The sequence below is a fragment of the Vanellus vanellus genome (genome assembly GCF_965231255.1).
Source record: "Vanellus vanellus genome assembly, chromosome: 22".
Classification (NCBI taxonomy): domain Eukaryota; kingdom Metazoa; phylum Chordata; class Aves; order Charadriiformes; family Charadriidae; genus Vanellus; species Vanellus vanellus.
The window spans coordinates 2321798-2337638 of NC_138927.1; the positions used below are offsets into that span (position 1 = coordinate 2321798).

The 15841-nt window shown below is 55.5% G+C and overlaps 1 protein-coding gene across 1 annotated transcript; it reads left to right on the plus strand.

Moving 5' to 3' along the window:
* Positions 1-654: 654 nt before the first annotated feature.
* On the plus strand, positions 655-15615 carry SDC3 (syndecan 3; the record flags this gene model as incomplete). The annotated part of the gene is made up of 6 exons (XM_082494144.1): positions 655-789; positions 6346-6513; positions 10170-10287; positions 10714-11330; positions 13334-13604; positions 14503-15615. The coding sequence occupies 6 exons, from the start codon at positions 655-657 to the stop codon at positions 14667-14669; spliced, it is 1476 nt and encodes a 491-aa protein (XP_082350270.1). The 3' UTR covers positions 14670-15615.
* Positions 15616-15841: the final 226 nt, after the last annotated feature.

Here is a 15841-nt window from a genome sequence, read left to right on the forward strand (position 1 = left end):
ACTGCATCCAGGCGGGTCTTGAAAATCTCCAGAGAAGGGGACTCCCCCGCCTCCCTGGGCAGCCTGTGCCAGTGCTCTGTCACCCTCACCGTAAAGAAGTTTATTTCTTGTGTTTTCCCCTGCACTGGCTCCCCCAGGCCTGGGGGAACCTCCTGCCCTGCTCCCGCATCTGCCAAGAGCATCGTTTCCATCCCAGTGCTCCACCAGCTCTGGCCAAACCCGCAGCCGCAGGGCCTGAACCGCTGCCGATGCAGCAGGACCCCAACACGGCCATCTCCGGGGGGTGCGTAGGGCTCGGGGGGGGGGGGGGGGATCTGCCACCCCAGGGGAGCCCCAAGAAGCCACCTCGACTACCTGAGGCAATCCCAACCGCTGCGTGGCAGAGCCTCGCTGGGCTCTTTTGTGCCTCTTCATCTGGCGCTCTGCGTGCAGCAGGAGGTGGGGACTTTTGTTTGTGTGTTTGGGTGGTGTATTTTATTTTTTTTTCTCCTCCATCTCCCCGGAGGTAAAAAGCGGACCGTGCTGGGAGATGAGGTGTTAGCAACAATTTACGTTGGGAGGTTTGCTATTTTTCATGCCAGCCCCGGCTCGGGGATATTTATTGTGTAGTGGGGTAGGAGCTGGCACTAATCCATTGAAGAACTGGGATAAAAAATGACGGTGGAGACAGACGATCCCGAGGAAGAGGAGGAAGAAGAGGAAGGGATGCTGTTTGAAGAGCTGAGCCTGGTCCAGGGTACCCAGACCCGGGGGTCCATTATATTCCCCGAGCGATGGTTAAACACTCACGTTTGTACGTGTCCGAACGCAGGTTTCGGGATGCTCCCGCACCCAGCCCGGCTCCTCGCAGCGTCGCCTGCGTTGGCAGCAGAGAATCGATACAAAGCCGGAATAATTGCTGCTCTTCGGTAAATGTTAATGATTATTTTACTTGCATAAAATAACCGGCCTATTAAATCAAAATGCACTGGGGTTTAGGCAGCTGTTATTCAGGGGCTTAATTAATCTGGGAAAGAACGAAGTTACACAAAATAACTGGCTGCTGCTCGCCCGAGCTCACACCACATTTTACGAGTGGGATCTGTGCCGGCCATGAGCATCAGCCCCCTGGTTTCCACCAACACCCCCAAAACTCCAGCCGTGTCGTGACGTTGCCTTCTAGCCCGGTCTACGTCCGCTTTGCTGTGGGCATCTTCAACACAAGTAGCTTTGGTGGTTTCTAGCATCAGTCCTCGGGCAAAAACTTGGCCGGGGCTCACCATGGTGGGACATGGAGGTCTTTTCCCGAAGCAGCAGGTCCCGGTGACACTAAGATGCTGTCAGGAGCAGCTTTCCAACAGATTTATTTTTAACTCACAGCCTTGGATCGAAGAGTGGAAATTCAGTGGGTTTTTTTTTTTTTTTCAGTGGGAAAAGAGTTGTGGAGTCCTTAAGGTTCAGAAACAATGTTTTCATTCCAACTTTATGTGCGAGTTAGTATTATTTCAACTGTTTATAGTATCACTAAATCACGTGTTGGGATGAGTTATTAAGGTTTTCTATATAAAATACCAGAAAAGTGCTTTCAAGGGGTGATTAATTGAAAATATCCCGTGGAAAACACCATAGAAATAATCGGCGCTTTTCCTGTGATATGTTCTCAGTTTAAATGTGTTTTCCTGGAGAAAATGGCTTTCAGCCCCTGATGAATTGCTGACCCTGGCTGTGTCCTTCCAAGCTTTCCACCGTGGCCAGATTCAGCATCTCCCTTGGAGGACACATCCTGGGTGGCTGCTGCTCCTGCTTCCATCACCATTTGCATTGCTCCGTCCTGGCAAGGGCAGTCTCCTGCCCACCTCGTCCTCTCCCCTCGTGGTGTGCGGGGCTGCGGGTCTGCTGCTGGGAGCAGAGGGTTTGGGCTTCCCAAAGCTGTCTCACTGGGTTGAAACCCAAACAGACCTTTGGGACTTGAGTATAGGAATTTACTCATGAGGAGGAACTTCTTTACCTTAGCAACCAATGATAGGACAAGGGGTAATGGATTCAAGCTGGAACACAAGAGGTTCCACTTAAATCTGAGAAGAACCTTCTTCTCAGTGAGGGTGACAGAGCACTGGAACAGGCTGCCCAGGGAGGTTGTGGAGTCTCCCTTCTCTGGAGACATTCAAAACTCGCCTGGACGCCTTCCTGTGCAACCTCATCTAGGTGTTCCTGCTCCGACAGGGGGATTGGACTAGATGATCTTTTGAGGTCCCTTCCAATCCCTACCATACTGTGATACTGTGATACCTTGAGGGTGGCAGAGCACTGGAACAGGCTGCCCAGAGAGGTGGTGGAGTCTCCATCTCTGGAGACATTCAAAACCTGTCTGGACGCGTTCCTGTGCAACCTGCTCTAAGGTGTCCCTGCTCTGGCAGTGGGGTTGGACGAGATGATCTCCAGAGGTCCCTTCCAACCCTATGATTCTATGATTCTATGACTTTGGCTTTCTGGTTTTGCTCTTTGTTTTGCAAGCAGGGTGGGCAGGGGATGGGATGCAGAGACAAGAACCTGTGTTTGGCATCAAGGGGTGGGACGGCATGCTGGTCCTCGTGCTTGCCTGCGCCACCCAGTCCTGTTCTCCGGGCTGCTTTCGCACTGATTCGATCTTCCTTTTCCTCTTTAACTGCCCACCCACCGGGATGTGGAGCAGGCTGGTCCCCTGCGTCCCTGCTGATGGTCCACACGTGTCCCTTCCCCTGCCTTGACCCCTTCTCGTGCCCTGGCGTTGTGCCGGAGGCTGCTGGGTGGCCGTGGACATCCATATCATGGGATAAAACCACCTCCATGCCCACCTTGCCATGCCGGGTGTCCCTGCAGCACGCACAGTGCCAGGGGCCGCGGGGGGACCCAGTGGGAGGAGGCACGTGGGCTCCCGGGGCTGCGATGCTTTTGGGGGGTTCTCTTCGCTTCTGGGGGTGCTCGGCTCTGCTCTCCCTGCACGCTGCCACGGAGCCTTAGACGTGTGCCAGGGAAAGGATTTGACCACCTAGCTGTGCTCTCCATCGCCTCCAGCCCGAGGTCCGGGCATGCACCAAGCCTGCGCCCGGGCCGCCGTAGAAACCACCAAATTTAATCCTTTTTTTTATTTCCCTTCCGATTCCTTCAGGGAAAACTCTTGAGCTTCTGTCCCCAGCCAGGAGGGCCAGAAACATCCACAGCCTTCAGTCACTTCCACCCCCCAGATGGGGGCAGATAACCCCCAGCCGGGGCTGCTGGGGCAGGAGGAGGATGCTCTGACCCTCTGCAAAGTCCCGCAGACAGCACATGCCAGGACTCAAGCCAGGATTTTTCCCCCTACCCGGACCACTCCCCTGGGAGCCCCTCCGTGCTTTCAGAGACGGCTCTTCTCTTCCTGTCCCCCTTATCCCACCCCATGAGGCCATTTAATTCCTCCTCCTTCCTCCCCGAGGAAGCGGACCCCGGATCCAGCTTGGGTGGATGCGCTGGAGGACACCACCCATCGTCCTGCACCAGCGATGGATGCGTCGCTATGGAGGAGGTGGTTTCCATGGTGACCGTTGCCATGCCGATGGCTACCGGCGAAGGGCCTGAGAGCATCCCGGGGAGGTTCAGCAGCCTCTCTCCGTGGTTAAAGATGGATTGATTTATGTCTCCCTTCCTCCCGGAGTGAAAGCTGGACACTTGGCAGGGAATGTCGCTTTTGCAACGGCAGCACATTTTGGGTTTAATGTTTTGGGGCAGGTTTTAGGAATTTTAAGAATCGCTGTGAAAGCCCTGCCATGGAGTGGGAACACCCTAAAAAATATAACACCCTAATCCTCCCTGCCTAGGGAAGCAGGGCCGTGCAATCAAGGGTGTGCAGGGAATTTAGGAAGACCCAAACCAGCTGGTTGGTCCCCGTCCTCCAGGACACATCCAAAGCTGTAGAGGGATCTGTAGGAGCGTGTTTGTACCATGCACAGAGGTGGCAGCCGGGTCCCATCTGTGCCTTTGTTTCCCCCATCTTTTAAGTCCCCAAATCCTCTGGTGTATATGGAGAGCTGCTCATGGGAGGGCTGTGTGTGTCAGTAGGACCCTTTTCCCGAGCTTTACATTTTTTTCACCTGTAAAATGGTGTCACCCGCTGATAAAGGGAGAGGAGAGGGAGAAATGGGACATCCGCTCTGCTTGGGGGGGGGGGGGGGGGGAGTTAGATGCGCATAGACGATGGAGAGGGACTGAAACCTCTCTAATCTCCCTGCTCAGCTCCGATGGTGCCGAGCCAAAGGGGCTGAGCTCCCGCTCGCTTTCCAAGGCTCTTAGCACGGGATTTGGGTGTGATTTGCGCTGCTGCGGCCCTGTTGGCTGCCATTCCTGGCTGGTCCAGCCAAGCCGCGGAACGGAGGTGTCGAAGGGGACAGTGTGTGGCCGGGTGGGTGCCATCGCCTGCCGGTCTCGCTCAGCACCGCGGCTGCTGCAGGAGCAAAAGGATCTTTGCATCAAGTGGGAGATGTTTTTCTTATCCGAGCTTGATGTAGTCACCTCCAGAGCTGCTGACATCAAAATCCTTTGGGTCTGGCACTGATTTGGGCTCATTTAGAGCACTGGAGGAATGTTTATTGAAATTTGGCTTTCTGTCCCTGCCCTGTGGAGACTGCTTTCCATTGGGGCTTGCTTTTATAGCGGCAGATCTGTGACCTTTTTGAGCGTTGGAGGAGTAGAAATAGGGCAGGCGATTGGGGTCTGGATGACGGCAGAGCTGGATCCTGGCGCAGGTTGCCTCCATGGCTGGCATGGCAGCGACCAGCTCATGGGCTGAGCCACGGGGATGTGGCACGAGTGGTTCCCTTTCTGCGGGGCAGTCCTTAGCGTGGTCCGGCAGAGAGCCAGCACCTCGCAGGGCATATTAAAACCTTTGCGCTCCTTTTCGCCTCCCATGGATGTGGACATCACCAAAGGCGACGCAGCCCCCCCGGGTCCAGCTGGCGTCTTGGGCCGCGGTGCCTCCAGCAGCTTTGCCGTGACCCCTGGTTTAATTTCCCTAATGAAGCCCTGGCTGGGGGGGGACAGGGCTGAGCTGGTTAACCAAACCCCCTGCCATGAGCCATTAGCTGGGACCTTCTAATTGCAGGGATGGGAGCTGCTGTCCTTTGGCTCGAGCCGGCTAATAGCTGGCCCTCAGCATCCCGCTGCAGGCAGGGCAGGACAGGGGCTGGCATGGGGCAGGGGCTGGCGTGGGGCTGGGAGCACCGGGGCCAGGAGGAGCATCACGCTGGGGTTTGTCCCCCCACCCAGAGAAGCCTCTCCCTGCCTGGCCCAGCGTTGCATCGGACACCCCAAGAGAGTTGCACAGAGGACCTGGGAGTCCTGCGAGTGGGTCCCTCCATCCCCACCGCAGCAGGAGATTGATCAAGGGTGTGGATGCGGCTCGGGTGACTCCCGGCCCCAGGCAGGCAGGACATTTGTGCCGTGGGAAACCCTTTTTTGGGGCTGGCAATCCTCAGCTGTTGCACAAGCTTCACAGCCTGGCACCGGGGTTCCCGCTGGGGCAGCAGCTCTGTCCCTCCTGCCGCGGGCTCAGGACAGTCTGTGACACCATCGCTGGGGACCGGGGGTTGCAAGGGATGGATCCAGCACGCCCAGGGCATCCTCCCTCCAACCTTGCCCTGACCATGGGGAGCCTGCTGTGTCAGGGATAAACTCGGGGGGAAGTTTCTCTTTTTGGGACAAATCCAGCCAGCTGCGTCTGTGCTGTGACGGATGGGGAGGCAGCGGCGGGTCGGGAGGGGGGAGCTGCCGTCCTGCCTGATTTGTGATTTCCCGGGCTGGCGAAATCACCGTTCCTCTCGGCTTCACCCCAGCTGTGCAAAGGGGGAGCAGCCCCCGCCATGCTGGGGGAAGGCTGGGGGGGTCGTGCACGACTGCGGGGCTTGGTGCACGTGGAGTATTAACGATCTAAGCAGCAGTAAATCCAAATAAACACCGACTGTTCCCAAGATTTATTGCACGAGTCTGACCTAATACCGTCAGGGCTGCAGCTGGGGCAGCCTGGCCGGGAGGAGGTTTACGTCAGTGCTTTGGGAATGGAGCAGCATGGGGGCTTTTTTTGGGGAACAACCGTGTCCCAAACACCCCCCTGCTCTGCACCGGGAACACCTGGAGAAATTTCACAAGTCTTTATCAATAAATCTTTGTGAAGCTTGGCGGGCTGGGGCTGGGCTTACTGCGCTCAGGGAGTCTCACCATGACCATATGTGGTTATTTAGGGTTTTATGCTGGGCAGATGCAATCCTAGGATGAAGGATGCTGGAGAGGAGCAAAGGGGTGCCCGGTATCTGTTGCTGCATGCCGTGATTTTGTATCACGGGCTCCTCCTGCACGCAGGAGCGGCTCGGGAGCAGCCTCTGGAGCCTTGCGGACAAGCAAGAGAAGGGAAACTCTCTGCCATCCCTCTTTAGGTCCCGTGTGGCTTCCCCTGAGCAGGGAGAACGCCGCAGCTTCGTGGATATTTCGGTGCAACAGCAACGTGGTGCCTGGTCGGGCAAGGAGCTGGTATGACATGCGCTGAGCTGGCCAGGCAGCAGCTGGAGCTGGGCTGCTGGCGGGCTGCCGTCCTCCCTCCTCGGTATAAACTCCACTGATCGCCGCCGATCCTCTGGAATCCACTTAGGGCAAAACCCGGCTGAGAACACCTCTGCTCTCCCGCAGGCTGACGCGTGAGGGGCAGGCGTGGGAGAGACGTCTCTCACGTCGGAGGAGTTGTCTCCGGAGAGTGAGTTTTGGCCCCGCGAGGTGTTTGATTGCTGTGAGGTTGTTCCTGCTGCAGTCACAGGCTCTGGGAGATGGATCCCCCTGGGGCTGTGGCACAGATCCTGCTCCCTCCACCTGGAGGGAGCGATGGTGTTGGCACAGTGCGGGGGGATGCGGATCTGGGGAGGAGACAGACCCCGAGGAAGGGCTTCCAGCTCAAACCTCTGCGTCCTGTCGGGGAGCCGCGCACTGCGGGTTGGAGCGCAGCATCGGTCGGTTACCCCGGGAGGACACTGGGGCTGGGCAGTGGTGGTGGGGCGCTCCTCCCCGGCCATGTGCTGAGCCGGGGGGTGCTGGGCTTGGTTGCTGCCTGAGCAAACTATGGGGGTGTTATTCTCATGGGAAAGTTTGCTTTTAGATTTGGGACTGGGCAATTCTCACTGGTGAGGTCTGGGAGATGCCCTGACACAGTTATCTCTGTCATCTCTAGGTTATTCCCAGTGACTTGATCACCATGGGGCTGCTGGTACCAAACCCTGGCTGCAAACAGCACCCGCAGCTGCCAAAGTTGCTTTAATGCAGCGTTCCTGTCCACCTTATTCTCAGCTGACTTTGGCTTATTGCAGCCGGACAGGACCACGTCGCATGTACCTGTTTGCCCTCGCTGCATCGCTCCAGGCTCCTCTCCTGGGCAGAGCAGATCCAGGACACACACTGGTTCTGCTGAGTCTCTCCACCCCATAGGATGGGTTAAGGGATGGATGGGTGGACGGATGGGTGGACGGATGGGTGGGTGGATGGATGGATGGATGGATGGATGGATGGATGGATGGATGGATAGGGTCTGGTGTGGCATGCTGGGGCCATGCACTTCTGTTTTCATTTCCCGGTCCAAGCACAGGGAGATGGGGAGTCAGTGGATGGACCTGCCTTGTCTGGTTCCAATTTAGGGGAGAAATGGGCTTGATGGAGCTGGGCCATGTGGCTGCATTACAGTGATGCTTTGCAGGTCACGCAGAGAGAATCCAACCATCAGGGAGCTCGCCCAGGTTAGCTGGCAGGGGTGAGGGGTGGTCTGGGGAGCGCTTGTGCGGTGGCCTCCTTGTTTCTTGGTGAACCTCAATATTTTTGGTGTAATAATAGTAATAATCAAAAGGCAAATAACAGCAACTCCAAATGTTTCTTCCTCCCATCCCTCAAACCTTGCAATTTTCCTTGCCCTCCCATCAGTTTTGGTGGCCTGTCTCATAATTTATGGACTCCTATGGGTAGTGCACCCCATCAGCCTTCAAAAGACACTGAACCAGCCCCTGTGTGTCCCCTCAGGTTCTCCTGGTCCCTGGCTTCCCCGCACTGGTCACAGGGACAGAGAAGTCCTGGATGGGCTTCACAGTGGGTGAGCTCCAGAACTCCATAGCTTTGTCCTACCAACCCAGGGGGCACATTGACCCAAAGGTTTTGGAGTCAGTGCTGGGGAGTCATGGAAAACTTGTATGGTGAAACCAAAGGTGGTTCTTGGGTTCTTTTACTTCTATGTGCTGTCTTCCCCTTGGGCTACAGCCGATCCCAACTGGGCATCTATTTGTTATTGCATTTTATTTATTTTGTTGTTGCACAGTGGTTTATAGGTGAGACATCACTTATTTAGCAAAATCACTTGCACTGATCCTTGATGCATCAGTTTTTTCCCTACTTCTTACCCTCTACAGGAGTTGAAGCCTTCCATAGAGCAGAACAAAGGATTATTTGAAATCAGTTAGCAACATCGGGCTTGTCTCGCTTGTCACCCATTGGAGACACCTTGATTTCCAAGGAGGGAAAGCAAGCTCCTGCCTTGCAGGGACATGTCCCCCTTGCTCTTGGCTACCTCCTGCCTCCCTCCTGTTTCTCCTGGTCCTTCTTCTCCAGGCTGTTTCCCCAGCACCGTGGCCATTGCTGGGCTTCCCAGCATCTCCGCAGGGTTAATGGGCGCTGAATCCCACATTCAGAGCACATCTCTGCCATCCTTCAGCCTCGTGCTGCAGCAAGATTTGGCCTCTGTGGCTCAGCAAGGGGCTGCACGATTCCCAGTTCCCCGTGGATTGATTCTGGTGGATAACAGACTTCTTCAGTGAGCTGCTGGTGACTGTGTATTTGAAACTCCAGGACAGTGCATTATCTTTGGGGCAAAGATTGAATCTTCCCAGTGGTTTGGAAAGCGTGTGGCGCGTTGGGGACTGGCAGGATATAACCAGTGGCTGCAGTGATAGGGGAGGGCTGGAGATAAAGAAATAGATCCAGCCAGAAAAAGCTCAGCAGCACTTTTAGGAGAGACAGACACTTGAAAGCCCAACTCCCCTTGACCTTACCAAGAGATTTATGTCCCCAAGAAGGTGCTCACGCTGTCACCTTGGGCATATGACACAAGTGGTACATCGGTGACTATCTAGGCAGGGTTTAGGCAGCAGGCACCTCCTTGGCTTGGGCACCACGGCAGCAGTCAGCTCGAAGCCCCTGGGAAGTGTCCTCCTGCCTCCCAGCCTGAGCATCTCGCTGCAGCTGAGAGCTCCTGGGTTTTCTCTCCCTCACCAGCTGGTAGGCTCCAGGAGAATAGATATGGGGACAAAATGTGAGTTAAGTCCCCAGTTCCTATGTCATGGGACCTTCTGACTTTTCAAAACTCCCTCTTGTTCCAGTCTGGAACGAAAACAAAGAAACTTGAAGTTTTGTCAAGAGGTAAAACGCTCTATTAGGTGAAGGGGACCCTTCAACCCCTTTCTTTCAAATTTAAGCACTAACCTGGGTTGTTACATCTTGAAACATCTGATGCTATCTTGCAGATCAAAGCCTCCTTGTTTGGGTTGTAATGAAGTGTCAAACTGTTTCCTTGCAACACAAACAGGAGACACTTTGATCTGCAAAACAAGATGTTTAAGAGCTCTACTAGCAAGGGCTCTTCAAGCTTTAGCACCACTGTAAAGCAGCGGAATATTTGAAGTCTGATATTGTTTCATATTGAGACTTTCCAAGTTACGGCAGATGACAGTGTGTGTTACTGTCACACCTGTGCCAGGAATCACATGAAAATCATCTAAATCAAAACAATTGTGAGCTGGAGACCCAAACTGATAATTTTTCTAACAGTTTTCAGAAGCGGTTGTTGGGGTTTTTTTCCCTCTTTTTCCAGAGGGCTTGTTTCCTTGGGAAATGTTATCAGAGTCAATGTGATACTCTCCACAAAATGTCAGCTTGTCTGAGAGATTTGCAGCAGCGGATTGGTTTCGGGGAAAAAAAAAAACCCACCATGATTCTGTGTGGTTCAGCTGGAAAGTGCTACATGTGCTCCTTCTCCTTTGGTCTTGCTTTTCCCCTGCCCATTTGATCGTCCCGCAAGGGCTGTCTGGGGGTGGCTGTGCAGGCACCCGTCTTGATTTGGTCGGGCTGGAGCTGCTCACGCATCTCTCCCCGTTTGGCTGCAGGCTCAGCGCTGGCGCAACGAGAACTATGAGAGGCCCGTGGACCTGGAGGGCTCTGGGGATGATGACCCCTTTGGGGATGATGAATTGGACGATGTCTACTCAGGCTCCGGCTCAGGGTGTAAGTAGCTGCGCGCTTCCCAGGGAAGGGTCCTTGGGGAGCCTGGCCATGGCTTTTGGTGGGACTGGAGAGGGGCTTGCCATGGGATGTGGGTGGGGATTGCTGTTATCTGTCTCCACAGCTGCCCTTCTGCCCTCTCCTAGACAAAAGCAAAGGGAACTGCCCCAAAGGTTGAGGTCAAGTGACTCCATTTCCCATTTCACTCTCTGGTCCTACTGGGCAGCTCAATGCCATGTTATAGAGGTTTCACTGTCCCCAGAGAGGGGCTGTGGCCACCACATGGGAATTTGCAGCCTTTGGTTTCTGCTGAGCCTGGAACCAGTCCATCCTCTTGTTTTTTTTAGAGGTGAGGCCAGGTGGGTGTCAGTCCTGGGAAACGCTGGGCCAGCAGCAGCTTCACCCTTTGCTCTTCTCCCCCTCTTTCAGATTTCGAGCAGGAGTCGGGGCTCGAGACAGCAGTGAGCCTCACCACTGACACGTCCATCATGCTCCCCACCACAGCAGCCATGCTGCCCATCACCTCGGTGCAGCCCGTGGCAACCCCCTTTGAACCATTCCCTGCTGAGGACACCACCCCCGAGCAGACAACCAGCATCTTGTATATCCCCAGGATGACAGAAACACCAGTGATCCCCAGTTGGAAAGCAACCACCACCAGTACCACTGCCAGCGACTCCCCTACCACCACGACGACCACGACGACCACCACAGCTGCCGCCACCACCACCACCACCACCACTGTTGCTACAACCACCACCAGCACCACCATGGCCACAGCCAAGCCCACCACCATCCGGAGGTTCCTGCCCCCCTTCGTCACCAAGGCAGCCACCACCCGGGCCACTACCTTGGAGACACCCACCACCTCCATCCTTGAAACCAGCACACCAACAGAGGTGGCCACAGCACGGCTTGTCCCCACCAGCACGGCCAAGCCCAGGTCCCTGCCAAAACCAAGCACCTCCAGGACTGCAGACCTCACAGAAAAAAGCACTGCCTTGCCATCCAGTCCTGCCACGCTGCCACCCACAGAAGCCCCCCAGGTAGGAGGCAGGAGCCCTTCTCACCTGCTAAAGGGCTCGTGGGCCATGTTTGAAGCCAAGTGATGGTGATGCCTTTGGGGTAGATCCGTCCTGAGCCAGTTGCTCAGAGGAAGGTCAAGCCAGGTTGGGCTGTTCTCAGCTCTGCGGAGAGTGGAACATTTGGGGAGCTGGAGAGGGGAGATGAAAGGGTGGGGGAGTTTAGCATGGGCAGAGCATGGTGATGGGGCTGACATGAGAGATGATGGGGGCACCCAGGGGTGCCCCCAGCTCTGCCTTGCCCAGCTGCTCCAGAGCAGCTTCCCCAGGCAGGAGGGAAGCAGGGCTGGGGGTACCACCGCCCCATGGGGAAAGAGCAACTTTCCTCTGGGTTTGGTGTCTGGGCTCATTGTACCATTTCCCAACTTGCAGCCCATCAATGGGAAGCCCAAACCTCCACGATTAGAGCTTGACGGTGCATTTCCAGCCAGTCCTGAGCAGGGGATTTAATCCTCTGTTCCATCTCTCATTCAGAGCCCCTCAGGGGCCCTTTGAAAACCACTTTGACTGAAAGGTGGAGTGATTTGTCTAAACTAGTCCCTCTTTTCTGTGTACGTATATGTATGTATAGCGCTCTGGGCTCTCCCTGACCTTCAATTAATCTCTGTCACAAAAACTCGTGCTTGTGGGAAGCAGTGAGCCATGCGCTCGCGCCGGGGGCAAACATGACATGGAGAGGGCTCCCGCTCGCCCTCCCCAGCTTCGGCCCATCGAGCTCTTTGCTCATCCCGATTTGTAATGTCCTGAGGCAGCCACAGAAGGAGCTCTTTGCCCCGTGAAGGAGGGATCCCGGGGAGGTTTTGCTTGGGGATGCTCAGTGTGGTCCAGCTCAGCACGTGGACACGTAGCAGGTCAGACTGCCAGGACAAGGGGGGATTTGGCCCCGACGGAGATGCAGGTGTGGGAGTGCACAGGAGGCAATGAATAGGTCAGGGTTGGGCTGGAGCGGGATGGAGCGGCTCATCTGCCCATCCCATGTTTGCTATCCGGGCTGGATTCGCCTCCTTGCCAAGGGGGCTTGGTCAGGGACCACGGCGGGGTGCTGGGCTGGCTCCATGTCCTGGGCGAGAAGCACCCACCTTCCTGCTCCTCCCCTGTGCCACAGGGCTGCAACCATAAGAACAGGTTGAAGGGAGAAAAGGGAGAACAAGAGGGAACGGGCACAAACGTGACCATCGGCAGTTCCATCTCAACATGAGGAGGAACTTTCCTGTGCGGGCGGCAGAGCACTGGCACAGCTGCCCAGAGAGGCGGGGGGGAGTCTCCCACTCTGGAGCCATTCCAAACCCACCTGGACGTGTCCTGTGCCACTGCTGGAGGTGCCCCTGCTCTGGTGGGGGGTAGCACCGGGGGAGCTCCAGAGGGCCCTTCCAACCCTGACTGGTGTGGGATTAATCTGTGATTCTGAGAGGGAAGGGACCCCCCTGGCGCTCATCCAATGGCACCTGATCCTTACACTTGCTATGTTGCTGTAGCATAAACGGCTGCATCACTTCATGTCTAGCCAGGAGGCATCTGTGAGAGGTTTCAGCCAGCCATCTGTCTGCACTGGGGACAGAGAGCCCAAATGTGGGTCTGGGGTGTGGGGCTCTCTTTAGGGGAAGCTACAGGGAACAGGTAAGAGTTTGTGGGGCTCTCTTTAGGGGAAGCTACAGGGAACAGGTAAGAGTCTGTGCATCTCAAGGGCACCTGGGATCAGGACAGACAAGAATGGTCCAGCTCAGCCACGATGGCCTCAGCCTTTTGGTGACCATCAAAATGTGGGGTCGGGTTGTGTGCTGCAATATAACCATCCACTTCAGTGACACAGGGAAGGGACACCCCAATGTTATCCCCCATGTTCCCTGCTGAGAGGGCCACCCTGTCATCAGTGCTGTGATGTCCTTCCTCTGGACACATCAGAGCTGCTGAAGGCAGGAACCATCCTTTGGTCCTTGTCCTCTGCTCCATCTTGTCCTTTCCCCCAGATGGAGCCAGGGGAGGTAACGACAGTCCTCGACAACGAGCTGGAGGTCCCAGTCAGCAGCGGCCCCAGTGGGGACTTTGAGATCCGGGAGGAGGAAGAGACGACTCGTCCCGAGCTCGGTAATGAGGTGATGGCCGTGGTGACGCCGCCGTCAGGACCCGGGCTGAGCAAGAACGCGGAGCCAGGGCTCATCGACAACACGATAGACTCCGGCAACTCGGCCGCTCAGCTCCCCCAGAAAAACATCCTGGAAAGGAAAGAAGTGTTGATAGGTGAGACTGGAGGGCTTGTGGGGGAAGAGCTGGCATGTTTTGGCAGGGACAGACAGCTGGGCTGTCCATGGCCCAGGAGAAGTGTTGGTCTTTGGCAGGGCATTGGGGTAGTGTTAAGCCTGGGATAATCCACGCTCCGCTGCCAGAATAGCTCCAGGGCCTGTGCTGGGGGGTCCCCCAGGGGTCTTCATGTCTTTGCCAGGGGAGTGCAGAGCTGTGCACAATTTGCTTTTGCTCAGATGGGTTTCCAGGAAAAACGTAGGATGTTAGTGGAACGACGTGCTACGGTGCTGGCGGAATACCACCCGCCACCTCTGACTGCAGGAGAAGAGTGAGATGCCCTGGGAGGGCCACTTGTCCAGCCAGAGGGACATCAGAGATGGGGCAGAGGTGTCAGTGTCCCACCATCTGCTAAAGGGAGCTGGAGGCGATGGCACGGCAAAACAGCTATTGTTCTGGTGGTCTTCAGCGGAGCGTGGTGGATGCTGACGGGCACCCAAATGAGCAGCTCTTTGGGGGACTTTCTGCACCCACCTTACATGAGGCTACTTGCCTGTGCAGGAACCGCTCTCCCTGGGCTGCCTCATGCCAGTCCATCGCCCACAGTGCAGCTGTAGAGTAGGTGCCTTTGGGTCCTATGCACCCTTTGGCATCGCTGCACTCGGGAGCTTGATGAAGCTCCTTGAATCATGCGATTGCATTAGCTCCTCACCTTCATTTTCAGTTTTCCTAACCATAGATTTCAGGAGAAAAGTTGCTCACAAACTTGCAAAGCACAAAACCCAAGCTGGAATCCAAAATGACACCCCACCCCACCTCCCCAAAAATTATTTGCGCTGAAAGCCAGGCTGGCGCTACGGGGCAGCACTCATGGCTGTGCCACTTCTCTGTGTTGCAGCCGTGATCGTGGGCGGTGTGGTGGGAGCCCTCTTCGCTGCCTTCCTGGTCATGCTGCTCATCTACCGGATGAAGAAGAAGGACGAGGGCAGTTACACGCTGGAGGAGCCCAAGCAAGCCAACGTGACGTACCAGAAGCCCGACAAGCAGGAGGAGTTTTACGCGTAGAAGGAGAGCTCGGCGTGCCTCGCACTCCCTCCCTCCCCGCTCCAAACTCTCCCTCCTCTACTTCATCCAGTCTTTCTCTTTCTCTCTCTCTCTCTCTCTCTCTCTCTTTTTTGGATCAGACTGTGAATTTAAAAAGCAAAACCCGCAACAGCTAAAGGGGAAAACACATCTTCGGCATAATGGAAAATCAAGTGCCCAGAGCATCTCCGAGTTCAGACCGAGTACCGCTGACCTTTCTGCGGCGGGAGGGATGGGGCAAGGAGCCACCGCCATGGAACCTGCGCCCAGGGAGCGCCCTGGCGAGTGTGGGATGGGGCAATCGGGCTGCCAACCACGGCTGGAGGTCACTGGGCTTTTCCCACCAACACAGTGGACTCTGGGATCCAGACACCTTCTACCAGCCCTGGGGTGCAGGGGGGTTGGTTTGGATCTATCTTCCTGTTTGGTTTTTTTTTCCCCTTTGGAAAGGAGGGAGATTTCTTTCCCTCTTTTTTTTTTTTTGTTTTGGGTTTTTTATTTTTTTTGAATGGGGTTGGTTGCTTTGCAGGATTTACCTTGCTCCCTGCTTCTGTTTGAAGAGAGGACGCGACTCTCAAATACGCTTTGAACCTTGAAAAAAAAGCACAAGGGGCTGGAATACCTGATGCCCCAGGGTTTGCTCTCGGAGTGGGGAAAAATAAATAAATACAAACTTGGCCAGTATGCTGGAAATGAACTCTTTAGATCACCTCTTTGGAGAGCTCGTGGAGCAGCAAGAAGACGCATTGGGGTATCTCATGCTGCTCCCCTCCTGCCGCCACCGCGCTTCACTGCATCGCTGTGCACAGCCAGAGACCTTAAATCTATAGAAACGGCGTGTCGCCGGCCGCTGATGGGTTTGGTTGAGAAGGGACCTTGCTTTTGCTGGGTTTTCACTGTGACCAATAAAACTCAGCTTGTGCAGTACGACCGACGGCACTGGTTTTAAAACGGAGCGGGATGTTGCGTGGTGGGGAGTCAGCAGGGAGAGGAGTTGGAAATGGAGAAGCTAAACCCTCTCCCCAGTTCCTCCAGCTGGGATAACATCTCACAAAGCTCAACAAGGCATGAGACGCAGCATGAGGAAAGAATTGCAAAGCAGAGGCAATACTCTATCCCCTCGGGGGTCGGGCAGGGGTCCCCTGGCACCCAGA